Source organism: Protobothrops mucrosquamatus, unplaced genomic scaffold (assembly GCF_001527695.2).
Source record: "Protobothrops mucrosquamatus isolate PMUCROS unplaced genomic scaffold, P.Mucros_1.0 scaffold28, whole genome shotgun sequence".
Classification (NCBI taxonomy): Eukaryota; Metazoa; Chordata; class Lepidosauria; order Squamata; family Viperidae; genus Protobothrops; species Protobothrops mucrosquamatus.
Window position 1 is genome coordinate 2,928,543 of NW_015386413.1, and position 21,024 is coordinate 2,949,566.

The following is a 21,024-nucleotide window of genomic DNA, read 5'->3' on the forward strand; positions in this document are numbered from 1 at the left end:
CCGAGGCGTAGCTGGCAAGCGGCAGAGACGGAGCAGGCCGACCACCAGCTGGCCCAGCCCAAGGGAGGTAAGGCACCCGCCGGAAAAGGGGGGAAAAAATGGCGGACAAAAAAAATGGCGGACAGCCTTGCTTGGCGACCCCCGTGAAATGGTCGATCGACCCCAAATGGGGTCCCGACCCACAGGTTGAGAACCACTGTACTAAATACAAGATCTAATCTGGGTTGGTCACCAGGACCAGCGGCTTAGTCTTCTGAGTTTTGGTACTCATGCTTCAGCCCACCTTCACGAATCTTCTCTCTATTGGAATGTGTGCTTTGGGCTATTCTATGCGTCGTATTTACGGGGTGTCTGTGTTTGGGTGTGGCTTCTTATTGGTTGATTGGGGTGTTGATGGCCGACTAGTAAGTCGTTGGCTGTTGTATCCTTGTGCTGCCAAGCCCTCACCTCCTACGTATTTGATAAACTGGTGGTAAATCAGCACTCCTATTTCCCAGGCTTCAATCACTTCCCTGGCTGTTTTTGTACCTGCTCGTCCAACAATCTGAGTAGGTGCGAAATTGAATGTATGTCTTTGTTCATTGCAGTGTGAGGTAATCAACGAGTTTGGGTCTCCTCGTCTGATTGCTCGCTTGTAATCTGGTAGTTAGCTTCCTCCCCTTCATAGCCCTAGCTAGTCACAGGGACAATCCATTCAGGGGATCCGGTAGATTACATTAGGAGTACCTCCCACCTCCAAGTGACCATTGCAATCTTTGCTACTAAATACACTCCGTGGTTTGCTAGCATACCTCTAGGAGTAAGCATACAGATGTAGAAATACTTCTGCTCTACAGCCGTCCTTCCAGTTTGCTCCACAGCTTGCTCCAGCATTGTGCCCTAACCTTTACTTGAAATCTGACTTTATAATAGCTTATTTCCCTAATCGAATCTCTTTAAAAATTTCTTTTGGGGAAAACGTAACTGACGATATAGCGGTTGCGTAAACATCTCCTTTGAGAAGCTTTTTTTCCCCTCTCCTATTCAACATTTTATTAGTTTTCTGAGTTTACAATTCATAGGTGCTTAGTAAACAACGTGTTGTCTGGGTCCATTTGTTTTATTTAACAATGCATGTGAAATTCCTTAGTGACAGATTTTATTTTCCTGGGCTCCAAGATCACCGCAGATGGGGACTGCGGCCAAGAAATTAGAAGACGCTTGCTCCTGGGGAGGAAAGCTATGGCAAATCTAGACAGCATACTCAAAAGCAGAGACATCATCCTGCCAACAAAAGTGCGTATGGTCAAGGCCATGGTTTTCCCAGTTGCAATGTGTGGCTGTGAAAGTTGGACCATAAGAAAGGCTGAGCGCCGAAGAATCGAGGCCTTTGAACTCTGGTGCTGGAGAAGACTCCTGCGAGTCCCCTGGACTGCAAGGCCATCCAACCGGTCGGTCCTGGAGGAGATCAACCCCGACTGCTCTTGAGAAGGCCAGATCCTGAAGTGGAAACTCAAGTCCTTTGGCCACCTAATGAGAAGGAAGGACTCCCTGGAGAAGAGCCTGATGCTGGGAAAGATGGAGGGCAAGAGAAGAAGGGGATGACAGAGAAGGAGGTGGCTGGATGGAGTCCCTGAAGCAGTAGGCGGGAGCTTCAATGGACTCCAGAAGATGGTAGAGGACAGGAAGGCCTGGAGGAACGTTGTCCGTGGGGTCGCGATGGGTCGGAGACGACTTCGCAACTAACGACAACAATTAAATTCCTAATGAGAAGCTGTTTTGGGGGGGGCTTTCAGCGTGAGTTAGATTTTGCGAAGGATCATGTATCGGCATAAATATTTGTGGACGCGTGGAGGGGATGTGGTCCTGCTTGCCTGACTGCCCGTGGCGAATTGGCCATCTGTGTGGAGCAGCTACACAAATGGACTTCCCTGCTAACGAGATGTTCCATTTAAATGTCACGAGGTCCCTGCAGAACTGAGCAAAGTGTCCTTGGCTAGTTGTCTTCTTCGGCTGGGGCTTGTCCAGGGCCATCCATCACCCCCGTTGCTTGTTTGACACCTCATGTTTCTGAGCACCAGGGATGCTTTTTCGGATGCCAGCTCGTCGTTTTGTTCTCCTCTCCTGTCGTTATTCATTTTGCTAAAAAAGGAGACAGCTTTGGCTTCCGTACCCTCTGGGAACCAGATGGAGGGTTTTATTTGACAGGTTGAGCCTCGCTGTAACCGTCTTTCAGGGTTTCCCACGGCAGATGCAGCCTCTTCAGTAGAAAACTCCCAAACGAGGCAGCCAACGGCTGGATCCCTGCTACAAAATTCTATCCTATCCTATCCTATCCTATCCTAGTCTAGTCTAGTCTAGTCTAGTCTTCATTATTCTAGTCTAGTCTAGTCTAGTCTAGTCTAGTCTAGTCTAGTCTAGTCTTCATTATTCTATTCTATTCTAGTCTAGTCTTCATTATTCTAGTCTAGTCTAATCTAGTCTAGTCTTCATTATTCTAGTCTAGTCTAGTCTAGTCTTCATTCTATTCTATTCTAGTCTAGTCTAGTCTTCATTATTCTATTCTAGTCTAGTCTAGTCTAGTCTTCATTCTAGTCTAGTCTAGTCTAGTCTAGTCTTCATTATTCTAGTCTAGTCTAGTCTAGTCTTCATTATTCTATTCTATTCTAGTCTAGTCTAGTCTAGTCTTCATTCTATTCTAGTGTAGTCTAGTCTAGTCTAGTCTAGTCTTCATTATTCTAGTCTAGTCTAGTCTAGTCTAGTCTTCATTCTAGTCTAGTCTAGTCTAGTCTAGTCTTCATTATTCTAGTCTAGTCTAGTCTAGTCATTATTCTATTCTATTCTAGTCTAGTCTAGTCTTCATTCTAGTCTAGTCTAGTCTAGTCTAGTCTTCATTATTCTAGTCTAGTCTAGTCTTCATTATTCTAGTCTAGTCTAGTCTAGTCTAGTCTTCATTATTCTAGTCTAGTCTAGTCTAGTCTTCATTCTATTCTAGTCTAGTCTAGTCTAGTCTAGTCTTCATTATTCTATTCTAGTCTAGTCTTCATTATTCTATTCTATTCTATTCTATTCTAGTCTAGTCTAGTCTAGTCTTCATTCTATTCTAGTCTAGTCTAGTCTAGTCTAGTCTAGTCTTCATTATTCTAGTCTAGTCTAGTCTAGTCTTCATTCTATTCTATTCTAGTCTAGTCTAGTCTAGTCTTCATTCTATTCTATTCTAGTCTAGTCTAGTCTAGTCTAGTCTTCATTATTCTATTCTAGTCTAGTCAAGTCTAGTCTAGTCTTCATTATTCTATTCTATTCTATTCTAGTCTAGTCTATCTAGTCTATCCCCATCTGCATTCTAGGAAAGACCTATGAGAAGTCCAAATGTTAGTCAATGAGTTTGCTGGAAAAAGAGTTTGAATTAATCCATCTGACCCATGTTGAGGCTGTAACTGATTGGAGGACGAGACGTCCACTTCAGCAGGTCCCACAACGTTGCCAGCAGACAACCATTGTCTTAATTTGTTGGCTCCAGAATTCCACAGGAAGATCCTAGATGGTAGAATAAAATACCTCAGAGTCCAAAAAAAAAAAAAAATTGAAGTCATGTTCTTGGCTCCTGTTTGCCCAAATCTCCTCTTCCTAGCTTTGTAAGTGTAATTCTCAATTGTATCCCGTGTGTCCTGTTTTGTTGGTGGAACCGCAGTTGAAAAAACCCTGAAATTTTACTTAACCAATGATTACGGAGCAAAGTCCTTTCCATTTCCTTGCTTAGAGCCTGAATTTTTTCCAAGCCTGAGAATTGATTTGGTTAAAACGTCGTCGTGTTTTTGAACCCATGTTGGCCTAGTTTCCTCAACACGTTCAAGAGAGCTTAATTCGTAGCGTGAATTACAAGTTCATCTCTCATTTAAGTCACCTCAAACAGCTTTGTAAGGCATTTGTTCCACAGGAAAATGAGCTGAATGTCAGATGAATATGCCTGCCTTTCTCTCCTAAAGTGCTAGGCTGAACAGATTTAATGTGACATTTTCATAATGGGTTCTTTCCCAAGTCAACCTATAGGTGAAAATGCTTTTTTGGAAAGCTTAGCGGGTTTTAGAAGGATAGTCACGTTCAGTAAATTTGATGCATAATGATTGCCTTCTGTTAGATATCGTGCATTTTCCTTCTGATGTTCTTTACTGGTGTCCATACGAGCCCTCCAGTATTGGTTGATCAAGATGCTGTTTCAGATGGAAGAACTAATATTTAAAAAGTGTGTCTATGGCAGGGGTAGGCAACCTGGGCTCTTTGATGACTGGTGGACTTCAACTCCCAGAATTCCTGAGCCAGCATGGCTCAGCTTGGAAACCTCTCCCTTTCCCCTCAGCGTGGCTGGCTCAGGAATTCTGGGAGTTGAAGTCCACGATTCATAAAAGAGGCAAGGTTGCCCACCCCGGGCCTAGGCATTATGCAGAATATCAAGAACTATTTAGGCAGAGTATGAAAAGACAGTCATGAAAAGGGTAGACCTAGCCCAGGGGGTAGGCAACCTTGGCTCTTTTATGACTTGTGGACTTCAACTCCCAGAATTCCTGAGCCAGCATGGGGGAACTGTGGCCCCTTCATGACACGTGGACTTCAACTCCCAGAATTCCTGAGCCAGCGTGGGGGAACTATGGCCCCCTCATGACTCGGGGACTTCAACTCCCAGAATTCCTGAGCCAGCATGGGGGAACTATGGCCCCTTCATGACTGGTGGACTTCAACTCCCAGAATTCCTGAGCCAGCATGGGGAACTATGGCCCCCTCATGACTGGTGGACTTCAACTCCCAGAATTCCTGAGCCAGCCTGGCTCAGCTTGGAAACCTCTCCCTTTCTCCTCAGCGTGGCTGGCTCAGGAATTCTGGGAGTTGAAGTCCATGAGTCATGAAAGAGCCAAGGTTGCCTATGCCTGGTCTAGGTAATCTCCAACTAACAATCATTTGTTTAGTGACCATTTGAAGGTATAATGGCACTAAAAACGGTGATTTATGATAGTTTTTCCACACTTAGGACTGTTGCAGCGCCTCCACGATGATGAAGGGGCCATAGTTCCCCCATGCTGGCTGAGGAATTCTGAGAGTTGAAGTCCACAAGTCTTAAAGTTACCAAGGTTGGAGACCCCTGTAATCTAGTCCGACCCCCTGCTCAGGCAGGAAACCCTATACCAGGGGTAGGCAACCTTGGCTTTTTTATGACTCGTGGACTTCATTTCCCAGAATTCCTGAGCCAGCATGGGGGAACTATGGCCCCCTCATGACTCGTGGACTTCAACTCCCAGAATTCCTGAGCCAGCATGGGGGAACTATGGCCCCCTCATGACTCGTGGACTTCAACTCCCAGAATTCCTGAGCCAGCCTGGCTCAGCTTGGAAACCTCTCCCTTTCCCCTCAGCATGGCTGGCTCAGGAATTCTGGGAGTTGAAGTCCACCAGTCATAAAAGAGCCCAGGTTCCCCACCCCTGGTCTATGGAGATTCTCATTCATCCAGGTCATAGTTGCCCCAAAGCTGCTTTTTTTGTTTTTCTCCCCAAAAGGCAACTGGACCTTTTTGTTTTGCTGGAAGACATTTCGCTTCTTATCAAAAAGCTTCCGAAGTGAAGAAGCTTGTTGGCGGAGAAGCGAAATGTTTTCAAGGAAAAAAGCGAGAAGGTCCAGTTGCCTGCTGAAAAAACATCTTTGGGACCTGGATGATGGAGAATCTCCAGAGACATTTAGCGATGCACTTTGGAATGAACACCCTTTGAATGGTTGCAGAGCTATAAAAGGATTTCCAGGGAAAAAAAAATTGCAGACTACAGGAGTCAGGTGGCCCTGAGGGCTCAGATCGATCTCCAAGTGGCCTCAGCCACCCTTAGAAAGAGTGCAAACGACCAGCGGTCTGCAAGGAATATCAATCCTTCCATTTCCCCACCATCCAGTCAGAGCTGAAGAAGCTTCTTGGAGGAGAAGCGAAACATCTTCAAAGGAAAAACGAGAAAGTCCAGTTGCCTTTTGAAAGAAAACACCTTTGGGGTCTAAATAGTGTAGGGATTTTTTTTAAAGATATCTCCAGTTCCAGCATGATGGTGACCTTCTGAGGATATGGACCATGATGGTGGTGGTCTTCAATTCACCAGGGGAACAACCTGCCTCCAGAAGGTGTGGATGCTCCAACACTGGAAGTTTTTAAGAAGAGATTAGACAACCATTTGTCTGAAATGGGTACAGGGTTTCCTGCCTGAGCAGAGGGTTGGACTAGATGACCTCCCAGGTCCCTTCCAACTCTTGTTATTCCATAGTCAAGCAGTTATCTATTTTGAGTTGGCACCTGGAAGCTTCCCGTGTACAACGTCTCACGGACCTCAATCCTCACATACGATGAGAATTAACATTGTGACACTTTTATGTTTTTAAGAAATCTTGTTTCTAGATTTTTACCCCACTCTTTTTTTCTCGGCAATGATGTGTTTTTCAGAGACCTGAATTCAGGAGTTTTGAAAATTGGGTAGATGGAGTTATGCTGGCACGGAAAGCTTGTCTCTTTTGTTTGGAAGAGAGGGTGTGCTTCCTCTCTGCCCTCAATTTACCAGAATTGTGCATTTCCCTCCGCTAATTACTGAATTGAGTAATTATTGTCAAATAAGCCTCAAGCACTCCACTTCTTTCCTAACGCAATTTCCCTCTGCAACGGCTTCTCGGTGACAGCTATAATTGGCCTCAGATTAAAAAATCAAACTATCCACTGGTTTCAGATCCTGGTTTTTGTTTTGTTTTTTTGGAGAAAGAGTTAAGCAGATTTCGCTATTTGGATGCTGTGGCGTATTATTTCTAAAGGCAGATGGGACTCAAAGTTCCTCCATCCTTACTCAAACCAGTGTTTGGGGTATTGAGGTGAGCCACTGACCTCGTGAGGCATTGTGCTCAGAATGGAATGGAATGGAATGGAATGGAATAGAATAGAATAGAATGGAATGGAATGGAATGGAATAGAATAGAATAGAATAGAATAGAATAGAATAGAATAGAATAGAATAGAATAGAATAGAATAGAATAGAATGCAGAATGGAATGGAAAGGAATAGAATAGAATAGAATAGAATGGAATAGAATATGGAATGGAATAGAATGCAGAATGGAATGGAATGGAATAGAATATGGAATGGAATAGAATAGAATAGAATGCAGAATGGAATGGAATGGAATAGAATATGGAATGGAATAGAATAGAATAGAATAGAATAGAATAGAATGCAAAATGGAATGAAATGGAATAGAATAGAATGCAGAATGGAATAGAATAGAATAGAATAGAATAGAATAGAATAGAATATGGAATAGAATAGAATATGGAATAGAATAGAATATGGAATGGAATGGAATAGAATAGAATGCGGAATGGAATAGAATAGAATGCAGAACGGAATGGAATAGAATAGAATAGAATAGAATATGGAATGGAATGGAATGGAATGGAATGGAATGCAGAATGGAATGGAATGGAATAGAATAGAATAGAATAGAATACAATACAATAGAATAGAATAGAATAGAATATGGAATAGAATAGAATATGGAATAGAATAGAATATGGAATGGAATGGAATAGAATAGAATGCGGAATGGAATAGAATAGAATGCAGAATAGAATAGAATAGAATAGAATAGAATAGAATAGAATAGAATAGAATATGGAATAGAATAGAATAGAATAGAATAGAATAGAATAGAATAGAATAGAATAGAATAGAATAGAATAGAATAGAATAGAATAGAATATGGAATAGAATAGAATATGGAATGGAATGGAATAGAATAGAATGGAATGGAATGGAATGCAGAATGGAATGGAATAGAATAGAATAGAATAGAATAGAATAGAATAGAATAGAATAGAATAGAATATGGAATAGAATAGAATATGGAATGGAATGGAATAGAATAGAATGCGGAATGGAATGGAATAGAATAGAATAGAATAGAATAGAATATGGAATAGAATAGAATATGGAATAGAATAGAATATGGAATGGAATGGAATAGAATGCAGAATGGAATGGAATGGAATGGAATAGAATATAAATACAGAATGGAATGGAATGGAATAGAATAGAATAAATTGCAGAATAGAATAGATTGCAGAATGGAACAGAACAGAACAGGAATTCTGGGAGCTGAAGTCCACAAGTCATCAAAGGGCCAACTTTGAAGACCCCCCTGCCTTGGAGAGTCCCAACCCTTCACCACACATTCTCTTCGGATCTAGTTCTCTGGTGTGGCAAATGAATTCCAGGAACTTGTCGCATTAGAAGTGGGATGAATAATAGAGATGACAACAGATGGTGCGCCACGAGATCCAAATTTTTCCTTGTTTTTTAATTTTTTTTTAAAAAAAAGTGGGAAACTGGCTTATTTGAACACGCTATTCACTTCTTGAATCAGGAAATTGCTAATCGCAGGGAAGGCAGACCTGTTAATTACAATTAGCATTGTTTGCTCACAGTTCCTTACCTAATGCTTACTTCTCTGCACTGTGTAGCTTGCAAAACAGACGTTGCTTTTAGCCGTGGCTGCTTCCTTCCTCCTGTAGGATAAAATACTTGGGTTAGCTGTAATCGTGGCCCAGAGCATAATTTGGAATAGAATAGAGCCGGAAGTGATCCTGGAGGTCTTCTAGTCCACCCCTCGCTTAAGCAGGAGAACCTAAACCTTATCTCAGACAGGTGATTTTCTAGTCTCTTCTTTAAAAGCTCCAGTGACGGAGCGCCCACGATTTCTGGTGGCCAGCTGTTCCACTGGTTGATTGTCCTCACTGTCAGGAAGTTTCTCCTTAATTCCAGGTTGTTTCTCTCCTTGATCAGATCCATGGTTGCTTCTTCTGGCTTCAGGTGCTAACAAATCATTTATCGAATGATCCCAGTTATATTCAATCTTGCTGCTTTTTGAACGCAATGTGCGTTGCCTATGAACCTTGCACCCCCACCCCCCCCCCCCGTTTGCAAGAATGCAACCCATGGTAGCCATTTGAAATAAAAATAAAATTAATCAATAGATGAATAACCCCGCAATCCCACGAATTTTCTTTCTAAGTAGTGAAGATGATAGCAGTTTAACGCACATCCAGTGCTTTGAACGTTTGAAACCTTTACCTGTCTCCTCACACACACACACACACACACACACCAGCCAACCCCCCACCCCTCGGAAAGAATCCAGATGTTTTTAAACGGCTTAAAATGTGAGCGGATTAATATATTAGCCGGTTACTCTAAGCTGCCCTGGAGCAGACGTCCGCTCTTGAACACAGGGCAGAAATAATTGGGAGTCGTAGTAAATGCCGACTACAACACGCTTAAGCGTGGTGTTTCCCTGCTGATAGGAAAAAAAACCCAAAAAACCAGAAGACTTTATTGCTGTAGTTTGGACAGAAAACCTGGAGTTTTTTAAGGGAAGGAAATAAAGTTAATGACGGAACGCAAAGTTGGCTGTTGATTCCCACCATCCTGGCAGCCCTCCAGGCTCCCTGTACAATTGAAAGCCTGGTTGTTGTGTGCGACGCTCGTAGTGTTGAGGTGTGTGGTGTGCGTCTCACATCTTACCGCGTGTAGCTGTCTCCTCTGCTGGGTTAACTAGATTTTTTTCCCCCCCTTATTTTGGCACGAATGTGTACAATTAGTCCTGGCTGGTTCGTTTAGTGACCGTTCCGAGTTACAACGGCACTGAAAAAAAGGGATTTTGTGACCTTTTCTCCCCCCCCCCCAGTTACAACTTTTGAAGCATCCCCATGATCGGGTGATCCAAATTCAGACGCTTGGCAACCGGTTCGTGTTTACGACGGTCTCAGGGATCCCCTTTTACGACCGTCTATCAAGGGGGAAGCTGGATTCACTTAACAACCACGTTACTCACTTAACAGCTGCAGTGATTCGCTTAACGACTGTGACAAGAAAGGCTGTAAAATGGGGGCGAAACTCCCTGAACGAACGTCTCATTTAGCGACGGAAAATGTTGGACTCGGTTGCGCTCGAGAAGTACCTGTCTTTTCTAAAAAAAAAAAAAAAAAGAGGGATTTTTAAAATGTAAAAAAGATGACATCGAAGTCTTTTCTGGAACTGTGAAGTGTTTTGTCTCGGCGTTCTGTCTAAATCACTGTCCTCTAAAGGGCCAAAGTTAATAAGAGATTAGATGTTTTTTCCCCCCCACTTTCCTTTCCTCCTACTGTTTGGATAGATAAAGGATGACATCCTGAACGATACATGATGTAGCATCTTCTCTATTGCTAGTTAAATACAGTGGATGTCTGTGTACAGCTTTAAATCCCACTAGATCTGAGACCTTGCAGGGTGATTTACAGAATGGCAGAGTTGGAAGGGATCTTGGAGGTCATCTAGTCCAACCCCCTGCTCGGGCAGAAGACCCTATAACCATAGGATAGGATAGGATAGCATAGGATAGGATAGGATGTAGAATAGGATAGGATAGGATAGGATAGGATGTAGAATAGAATAGAATAGAATAGAATAGAATAGAATAGAATAGAATCGGATGTAGAATCGGATATAGAATCGGATGTAGAATAGAATAGAATAGAATAGAATAATAGAATAGAATAGAGAATAGAATAGAGAAGAATAGAATAGAATAATAGAATAGAATAGAATAATAGAATAGAATAGAATAGAATAGAGAATAGAATAGAGAAGAATAGAATAGAATAGAGTAGAATAGAGAAGAATAGAATAGAATAGACTAGAATAGAGTAGAAGAATAGACTAGAATAGAGTAGACTAGACTAGAATAGAATTAGAATAGAATAGCAGTGTTGGAAGGGACCTTGGAGGTCATCTAGTCCAACCCCCTGCTCAGGTAGAAGACCCTATAACCATTCCAGTCTCTTGTTAAAAGCCTCCAGTGTTGGAGCACCCACAACATCTGGAGGCAAGGAGTTCCACCGGCTAATTGTTCTCCCTGTCAGGAAATTCCTCCTTCATTCCACGTTGCTTCTCTCGGTTAGTTTCCATCTGTTGCTTCTTGTCCTCCCCCTTCAGGTGCTTTGGAGAAGAGGTGGACCCCACCCTCCTCCTCTTTGTGGCAGCCCCTCAAATATCGGAAGGCTGCTATCAGGTCACCCCTGGTCCTTCTTTCCATTAGACTAGACCAGGAGTAGGCCACCTTGGCTCTTTTATGACTCGTGGACTTCAACTCCCAGTTGCTCACCCCTGAAGTAGACATCCCCAATTCCTGCAACTGCGCTGCGTATTTAAACATCAGCCAACAGAGAGACAAACCGTTTTCCCTCTGGAACCAGGATCAGCCCAGAAAGATAAATAACAGCCAGAACGGGAAAGCATTTTTATCATTCTCGAGCGGAGGGAGAAGCAACGCATTCTATCCGCGCTGAAATGCAGACCAGCCTGTTCGTTCGTCCCCGGGCTCGGCGTGAGAAAAGCAGAAGCGAGCAAACACAGAGAGAGGGAGACGGCTTCAGCGCTCACTTTGGTTTTGATCACATCTAACAAACACCCTTTTTTCCTTTTTCTTTTTCTTTTATTACGGTGGTTGTTGTTAAAACGGACACAACGAACTGGCAGGCGGTGGACTTTTACAAATGTTACATACCACGAGTTCTCATGAATTCGTGAGCCGCAGGGCTGTGGGATCAGCCGAGCCGGATAAACCGCCGGCCGATGTGTTGGAAAGTTGGATGAGACCGACCGGCTGCATGCTTTCGTGGCCTCGGGTCCCCGAGTCGTCACTTGATGAAGTGAAGCGCGTCGCTGTGGACGATGGATCCTTTCGAACAATCCAGGCTGGTCAGCAGCCGGAAGCCGCACTTGAGGGCCATCATGATGGCCTCAAACTTGAGCGTCTCCAAGGTGCACACGAAGGTGTTGTCTTCCTTCAACACCAGACGGGTCCCGTTTTCCGACTTGATGAAGTACTTGAACTGAATGATGTTGGAAGAGACGGAGAACTCTTCGGGGAAACCGTCCAGCCTGCTTTTCGAGACCAAAACGATGCGGGATTTGATCTTGGCGATGAAGTCGGGCGCGTTGCAAAAAATCCGCAGGCCCTGGGCACGGTCGTGGCTGTCGGTGATCTCCAGGAAGGTGGCCTCCCTGGAGGCCAGCTGCTCCTTCTCCCACCTGGATTTCACCGCCTCCGCCAAGAGGTGAAGCTGGAAGAATTCCGCCTCCTGGGCCAGAAGTTGGCTTTCCTTGAAGCCCTCCGGGAGAAGCAGCTCCCCGTTCCTTAGGAAGTTCAGGACGTGCCTGAAGAGGAGACCGTCTCTGTCGATGAAAAAATGGCCCTCTGCGTCCGACGGGCAGAGCGTCTTCCCGGTCACCACCCTTTCCAGCAAGGAGTCCGTGTATCTGGTGAGGGTTTGCCTCTGGGTCACGTAGAGGTAGCCCCCCACGTTGAGAGTCACCGGAGACAGGTTACAATCCTTGCCTTGCTCGCTGCCTTCCGACTGGCTGCTGCCTTTCTTCCCGTTCTCCATTTCACACAGCCGGCGGTGGGCTCCTTGGCGAGGGATGCTCCGAGGGTCGCCCTCCCGGCCGCCTTGCCTGGCCCCTCTTTTCTGCTTCAGGCGGGCGGGAGATTTCCTTCCGAAACCCCCTCGATTCAGCCCGGGAAGCAGGCTAGTAGGGAAGAAGTGCCCTGAGCCTTGCATGAGCTTGTCAGCTCAGCTTTGCAGTAGGTGGCGTAGGAACTGTGTGTGCTGCGTGTTCCTAGGAGCAGGTCTGGAAAGCTGAATTTGCATTTAACCGTGTGAGGGTAAGAGGATGCTTGCAGCGGGGGGCGGAGGGAGAGAAAAAAGTGCCTTTTCTTCCCCCCTGGGACGTCCCCAGAATTGACATTATTAAGGGGGAAAGTCAGAAAGTGAGTGCCCGCGTGGGGAAGACAGATTTTTGGGGGTGGGTGGGAATGGATGAAATAAAAGAGCACGCCTTTGTTCCATTCCCTTTTCTGTGCAACGGGATACCTTTTTGAGGGATTCGTAAACCTTCTTTAAAATAAAAAATAAGAACCCCGTTGTCGTTTTAAGACAGCCGATTCCGTCGTTTTCCAGAGCTTTGTGTCCCCATTGTCGGGTGGGCATCTTTGGAGACAAAAGGCACCAATTAAAATATTGGAAAACCCAGCAGCTCCCGCTGCTTTGAAACCCTCAGCAAGAAGCGTGGATTTTTACGTGGCGCGGCCAGGGTGGAATTTGTTTTCAAATAGCCTGAGAAACAGGATTGTAAGGAGGGGTGGTGGTGGTGGTGGTGATTTAGGACACAAAGCCACGCTTTGCCTGCAAATTTGCGACAGACAAGAGGACTTGCCTACAATTGGGTTCATGGGGAGATAAATGTCCGAGGGATCCGTTTCTTTCCAGTCAAAATGGGACTCCCTGTTTCCGGTGGACAAGAGGATTTTGGCTGGTCAAACCTCGGCGCGCCAGTAGCATAGCCCCTTAGTAACCCTTCCACGTTTGGAGAAAGGTTGAGGGAAGCAGGTGGCTTGCTTCTTCTGTGTGTAGCTGCCGTGGCTTTAAGGCTGAGTTTCCCAAAATGCAAATATTTGCACCAAGGTGTAAGCAGAAAAAAATAGAGGGCTGAGATCTCCTAAAGATGTTGAGACTCTAGAAAGAGTGCAGAGAAGAGCAACAAAGATGATCAGGGGACTGGAGGCTAAAGCATATAAGGAACGGCTGCTGGAATTGGGGATGTCTAGTTTAATGAAGAGAAGGACGAGGGGGGACAGGATAGCAGTCTTCCAATATCTCAGGGGTTGCCCCAAAGAAGAGGGAGTCAAGCTCTTCTCCAAAGCACCTGAAGGCAGGACAAGAAGCAACGGATGGAAACTAATCAAGGAGAGAAGCAACCTAGAACTAAGGAGAAACTTCCTGACGGTCGGAACAATTAACCAGTGGAACTACCTGCCTCCAGAAGTTGTAAATGCTCCAACACTGGAAGAGACTGGACAGCCATTTGTCTGGAATGATATAGGGTTTCCTGCCTGAGCAGGGGGTTGGACTAAATGATCTCCAAGGTCCCTTCCAGCTTTACTACTACTACTACTATTACCACCACCACCACCACCACTACCACCACCACCACCACTATTATTATTATTATTATTATTATTATTTATTATTATTATTATTATTATTATTATTATTATTATTATTATTATTATTACTATTATTATTATGAGAAGCGGGATGGATTCCGAAGGGGAGAAAATGTGCAGCTTTCGGTGGCAGACCAGAAACACAGTGGCTTAAGATTCCCAGCTCTCCCTACAGGAGGGAGGCTTTGAAATGGAGGGAGCTGGTGTTTTATTTGTCAGAATCACAGGAATCAAGGGGGGCTTTCCGGCTGCAGGTGTTCCTCGGCTTACGACCACGGTCGAGTCCAAAATTTCCGCCACTAAGCAAGACATTTGTTAAGCGAATGTTGCCCCATCCTGCACCTTTCTTGCCACAATTGTTAAGCAAATCTCTGCAGGTGTTAAGTTAGTAACACCTTTATTTATTTAATTTGATTTTAGAATAGATATTTATTGTGATTTTTATTATCGCCTGTTCACCGCCGTGAGTCCCGTAAGGGAGATAGGGCGGTATACAAAATCTAAATAAACATAAACAAACAAACATAGTAACCGGTGTTAAATGAACCTGACTCCCCCCCCCTCCTTGATTTTGCTGGTCAGAAGGACCCCCGGGACACGGCAACCGTCATAAGTACGAGTCGGTTGGCCAAGCTTCTAGATTTTAATCAGAATACCCTGCGGATGCTGCAACGGTCGTAAGTGTGAAAAGAGTCACCAGGGTCCTTTTGGACGGGGCATTGTAACTTCAAGTGGTCGCTAAAGTTGGGGACCCCCCTGTATTGGGTCGGGCTTTTGGATGTGTTTAATGCTTCCAAGAGGGCCTGTGGTGTCCCAGAGGTAGGGAGGAGAGGCACAACCCGCAACGGTTTCCCGCGCGCTTTCCGTTGGCTGGGCGTTCCTGACGGAAGCAGCGCAGCCCTCCGGAGGGGGCCTCCAAGCGGTGTCTCCGAGCCCAAGGCCGGCTCACCCGGCTGCGACGCTTTAAAGCAGCCGTGTCTTTCCCCCGGGATTGCAGAGCAGCCGCACAAGGCAGGATGGGATGGGGGGCCGCCTCCCCCCCCCACCCATCCACCTGTGGAGTTCAAAGCAGCTCTTGGAAATGAAGTTAGACCTGAGACACTGCAGAGGTCAGCCGGGGATACAATCGGGAGGAGCCCCGTCACACCCTGGCGGATCGGATTTGTTAAAAAGCACTCCGTGTCTTTCTTTCTCTCTTACTCTCTCTCTCTCTCTCTCTTCTTGCTCTGTCTCTTTTTCTTTCTCTCTCTCTCTCTTTCTCTCTCTCTCTCTCTCTCTCTCTCTCTCTTGACCTGTTTCTTTCTCTGTCACACAAACTTTCTTTCATTTCTTTCTCTTTCTTTCTCTTTTTTCTTTCTTTCTCTCTCCCTCTCTGTCCCCCCTCTTTCTCTCGCTCTCTTTCTTTCTGACTTTCTTCCTGTCTCTCTCTGTCTCTCTCTTTTTCTCTCTCTCTTGCTCTGTCCCTATTCTTTCTCTCTCTTACTCTTTTTCTTTCTCTCTTTCTTTTTCTTTCTCTCTCTTTCTCTCTCCCTCTCCCGCTCTCTCTCTCTCTCTTTCTGTCTCTGTCTCTCTCTTTTTCTTTTCTCTCTCTTTCTCTTACTGTCCCTGTTTTCTTTCTCTCCTTTCTCTCTCTCTCATTCTTTCTTTCTCGCTTTCTTTCCCTCTTGCTATTTCTTTTCTCTCTCTCTCTCTCTCTCTCTCTCTCTCTCTCACACACACACACACACACACACACACACACACACGGGTTGGACCAGAAGACCTCCATATTGTTATTTTCTCATTGTCTGTCTGTCTGTCTCTGTCTCTGTCTCTGTCTCTGTCTCTCTCTCTCTCTCGCTCACACACACACACACACACACACACACACACACACACACACACACTAATCCACTGCCGTCTGAAAACTTTGCTAAAGATCATGGACCACATTTGACCGTACTGCACAATGTGGATTGATAGATGGATGGGGTTGGTGGTGTTTTGGGGGGGGGGGGGGTTTGACTTCCCAGTATTGGGCTGAGAGTGGCCGACCCAAAGTCACCTAGCCACTTCCCTGCCTAAGAGACAACTAGAATCTCCTCTTTTACCAACCCCCCCCCCCCAAACGGGCTTTCTAGCTAGCTTTTAAGTATAGAGTAACGAATTCATTCGTGGCTATCCTTTCCCACCGTTGGCCGTTTTTCCTCTTGGTTTTCTCCCAGTCCGTTTTCAGTTACTTTGGTCAATCAACTGCGCGAGACTAAACCTATATGAACAAACGCAGGACGCCAAAATAATATTCCCAAGCTTTTGCCCCCAGTCAGGTGAATTAATGCCATGGGTCTGATTCATTAGCTTGCTACAAGGAAGGTGCCTGCTGTAATGCTCTCTACATGGGGCTCCCCTTGAGGAGCACCCGGAGGCTCCAACTGGTCCAGAATGCGGCCGCGCGGGCGGTGTTGGGAGGGACTCGTCGCTCCCATGTAACACCGCTGCTGCGCGAGCTGCACTGGTTGCCGGTGGCCTTCCGGGTGCGCTTCAAGGTGTTGGTTATCATCTTCAAAGCGCTCCATGGCNCCAGAGATCCGGGTGATCCCGGATCTCCCCTCCTTCCGCCGCGCCCTAAAGACATGGCTCTTCCAACAAGCGGGATTGGCCTAGGGAATTTTAGTGGGGTTTTTAAGAGAAATTTTAATTATATAGGCCATAACAAATATTTCTTTTTAATTCGGTTTTAAATTAGGTATTTATTGTTGCATTGGTTTTATAAGGCTGTCAGCCGCCCTGAGTCCGGTAAGGAGAAGGGCGGGATATAAATTGAATTAATAAATAAATAATAATAATTAGCATATTAAATCAGCAGATTGAAGAACGTACAGTAGATTCCTTTTCCTGCAAATATCATTCAGCTACCTTATAAATAGCTGCCACTATATTAACAGCGAAATTATTTCGGGGCCGCTGAGCCCTGCATTTCTGGTGGAACAAAGCCATGTGCTGGTATCCCTTCAGTGAAAACAGGGAATTAATTGTGTAGCTGGCACACCTGTGCGAGAGGAGACAGATTGATGCTTTTTATAACATTGGGGAACGTCTTCTGCATTTATAAGGGGTTTGTGTCACTAGAATTGTTGAGTCAACTGGTTCTGTAGCATCCAACAAAAAAAATAAATGAAATTCTGCGAAGTCTTGAGAAGAGTATTTCAGGAGACACATAGGTAGTCCTTGACTTATGACCGCAATTGAGCCCAAAATTTTCGTTGCTAAGCGAGACATTTGTTAAGTGAAATTTCCCCCCTTTTGTTACGACTTTCCTGGCCACGATTGTTAAGGGAATCACTGCAGTTGTGAAGTTAGAAAGTTAAGTGAACCTGGCTTCTCCCCCCCCATGGACTTTGCTTGTCCGAAGGTCACAAAAGGGGATCGCGTGACCCCCCCAGGACGCTGCGACCGTCGTAAGTTCCCAAATGTCTGAATTTGATCCCGTGACCACGAGGACGGTGCAGTGGTCGTAAGTGTGAACAGTGGTCTTAAGTCGCTTGTTTTTTTTCAGTGCCGATTTGACTTCAAATGGTCACTAAACGAATTGCTGCTAAGTCGAGGACTGCCTGTATATTGCAGAACCAAAAATCTCTCTTTCTCTCTCTCTCTCTCTCTCTCTCTCTCTTTGGTGGGACTTGGTGCTAATTTGGGTCTCCTTCTGTTCTAGAAAAACTGTCCCTGGAAGGAATCGTGGTCCAGCGGGCAGAATGCCGACCGGCAGCCAACGAAAATTACATGAAACTGAAAAGGTGAGGCTCCCTTTCTTTGGATGGCGTGATGGGTGGGTGGATGGATGGATGGGTGGGTGGATGGATGGATGGATGAATGGGTAGATAGAGATAGAATAGAGAGGATGGGTGGATGGGTGGATGGATGGATAAATGGATGGGCAGGCAGAGGATAGATAGAGAGATGGAGAAATGGAGAGATGAGAGGATAGATAGACAGACAGATAGAGAGAGATAGATAGATAGATAGATAGATAGATAGATAGATAGATAGATAGAGTAGAGAGGATAGGTGGATGGATAGATGGATAGATGGATAGATAGTTAGATAGATAGATAGATAGATAGAGTAGAGAGGATAGGTGGATGGATGGATGGATAGATAGATAGATAGATAGATAGATAGATAGATAGATAGATAGATAGATAGATAGATAGATAGATAGATAGAGTAGAGAGGATAGGTGGATGGATGGATGGATGGATGGATGGATGGATGGATAGATAGAATAGAGAGGATGGATGGATGGATGGATGGATAGAAAGAAAGAAAGAAAGATAGATAGATAGATAGATAGATAGATAGAACGAACAGATAGATACATAGAATAGAGGGGATAGGTAGGTGGATGGATGGATGGATAGAAAGAAAAAAGAAAAAAGAAAGAAGAAAGAAAGAATAGAGTGGATGAGTGGATGGATGGATGGATGGATAGGATAGAGAAGATAAGTGGATGGGTAGATAGATAGATAGATAGATAGATAGATAGATAGATAGATAGATAGATAAACCTTTATTGTTATTTTTTACTGTGGGCACAATGGCGCCCGTTAAATATGAAATATAGTTGCTTGCTCTCAAAGTGTATACATACATAACACACATTTAAACATACCATGTACAACATAGACCTACAGCCTTACATATAAGCAACGTGCGCATGATCGAAAGGTCGCTAAACGAATGGCTATAAGTGGAGGACTGCCTGTCCCTCAATGGGACAATGGGAGGAGAAATGGGCACGGGCCCGATCCTGACCTCGCAGGACTCATGTATCCCGCAAGATCAAAAGCCCCCTCAAGGGGGATTCACTTTTAACAACGGTGGCAGGAAGGGCATAAAATGGGGCAAAACCCCACTTAACAAGTGTTCTCACTTAACGGCAGAAATGTGGGGGGCTCCATTGTGGTTGTAAGTCGAGGACGTATCGTTAGAAGTCCTTACATTGCTTCTGAAGAAGAAATAGAGAAAAAGGGAGAATCTTGCCGTTTGAAGTTTAAAGCTCCATTTTCGAGCTTCTTCTTCTTCTTCTTCTTCTTCTTCTTCTTCTTCTTCTTCTTCTTCTTCTTCTTCTTCTTCTTCTTCTTCTTCTTCTTCTTCCTCCTCCTCCTCCTCCTCCTCCTCCTCCTCCTTCTTCTTCTTCTTCTTCTTCTTCTTCTTTCTTTTTTAAAAGAGAGATTTCCATTTAAAAGTTACATTTCCAAGAAGAAAGGCGTGACAATTAAAGGCTCCGGAAGCTTTGTACTTCAGTCGTGAGAGCTTCACGAAAGACACGTGGGATTCATTAGTCCTTTTTTCCAAGCTGCCGGATATCAGGAGCCCCCTTACTTCAAAGTTCCTCTGAGGAGGTCAATGTCCTTTTCATCTGAGCGTGAAAGAAAATTAAAAAAAAAAACACGGAGAGGGCTCGTTTTAGCAGATTTCTCCACTTGAACTCATCGCGGTGGAGGGGCTGCAAGATAAAACGACGGGCTTTCGTTTAAATTAGAGCACCTGGAGCGATGGCAGAGATGAATTTGAATTCATGCCCGGGAACCTTAGTCTTCTCTTCTCCAGTCCACAACCACCGATGTTCCTTCCGAAATCTAACTCAGATCCCTGGGCTTCTTGGTTGAAGAGGGAGCAGCAGCTGGCACCTGTCCGAATATGATCTAGAGTGATCCCAAAGGTGCTTTTTCAAAAGGCAACTGGACTTCAGTTTTTTTTTTCCTGGAAGATGTTTTGCTTCTTGTCCAAGATGCTTCTTCAGTTCTGACTAAAGGACGGAAGGATTCTCTCTCTCTCTCTCTCTGTCTGTTTCTCCTTCCCTCCCTTCCTTTTTCTCTTCCTCTCTCCCCTCTCTCCCCTCCCTCCCTCCCTCCTTTCTTTCTTTCTATAATAATAATAATAATAATAATAATAATAATAATAATAATAATAATAATAATAATAATAATAATAATAATAATAATAATAATAATGATAAAGTTGGAAGGGACCTTGAAGGTCATCTAGTCCAACCCCCTGCTCAGGCAGGAAACCCTATACCATTTCGGACAAATGGCTGTCCAGTCTCTTCTTAAAAACTTCCAGTGTTCTCTTCCCTCCCTCCCTCTCTCCCTTCTTTCTCTTTCTCCTTCCTTGCTTCCTTCCTCCTCTCTCACCCTCCTCCTCCCTCCCTCTCTCTCTCTTTTCTATATTTCCTCCCTCCTTCCATTTTCCTCCCTCCCTTCCCCCTTCCTTCCTTTCCTTCCTTCCTTCCTTCCTTTCTTTCTTTTTCTTTCTTTCTTTCTTTCTTTCTTTCTTCCCTCCCTCCCTCCCTCTCTCCCTTCTTTCTTTCTTTCTCTCTCCTTCCTTGCTTCCTTGCTTCCTTGCTTCCTTCCTCCTCTCTCACACTCCTCCTTCCTCCCTCCCTCTCTCCTTCTCTCTCTCTCTCTTTTCTATATTTCTTTCCATTTCCTTCCTTCCTTTCTTTCTTTCTTTCTTTCTTTCTTTCTTTCTTTCTTTCTTTCTTTTTCCTTCCTTCCTTCCTTCCTTCTTTCTTCCCTCCCTCCCTCCCTCCTTTCTTTCTTTCTTTCTTTCTTTCTTTCTTTCTTTCTTTCTTTCTTTCTTTCTTTCTTTCTTTCTTTCTTTCTCTCTCCTTCCTACTTCCTTGCTTCCTTCCTCCTCTCTCACCCTCCTCCTTCCTCCCTCCCTCCCTCTCTCCCCCCCTCTCTTTTCTATATTTCCTCCCTCCCTCCCTCTCTCCCCCCCTCTCTTTTCTATATTTCCTCCCTCCCTCCCTTCCTTCTCCCGCACTAGGAACCTGGCAGCCCTTCCCTGTCCTGTGGTGAGGGATTTAGGGACACCCCACCCAGTCGTGAGAAAACGTAACCGTCTTCCTAAAACCCGTGTAAGGACTGGGCAGACCGTCTCAGGCTGTGG

At 44.8% G+C, this 21,024-nt stretch overlaps 2 protein-coding genes across 2 annotated transcripts in view; one reads left to right on the plus strand and one right to left on the minus strand.

Annotated features, from left to right (window-relative positions):
* GTF2F2 (general transcription factor IIF subunit 2) overlaps window positions 1–21,024 on the plus strand; it is a 64,852-nt gene that overhangs the window by 27,191 nt on the left and 16,637 nt on the right. The window contains exon 4 of the mRNA XM_015811074.2: window positions 17,780–17,861. Within this exon, the coding sequence (XP_015666560.2) occupies window positions 17,780–17,861 (82 nt within the window). The remainder of the gene's footprint in view (window positions 1–17,779; window positions 17,862–21,024) is intronic.
* Window positions 11,720–12,643, minus strand: KCTD4 (potassium channel tetramerization domain containing 4). The gene has a single exon (XM_015811073.2). It carries the CDS (start codon window positions 12,641–12,643, stop codon window positions 11,720–11,722), a length of 924 nt encoding a protein of 307 aa, XP_015666559.2.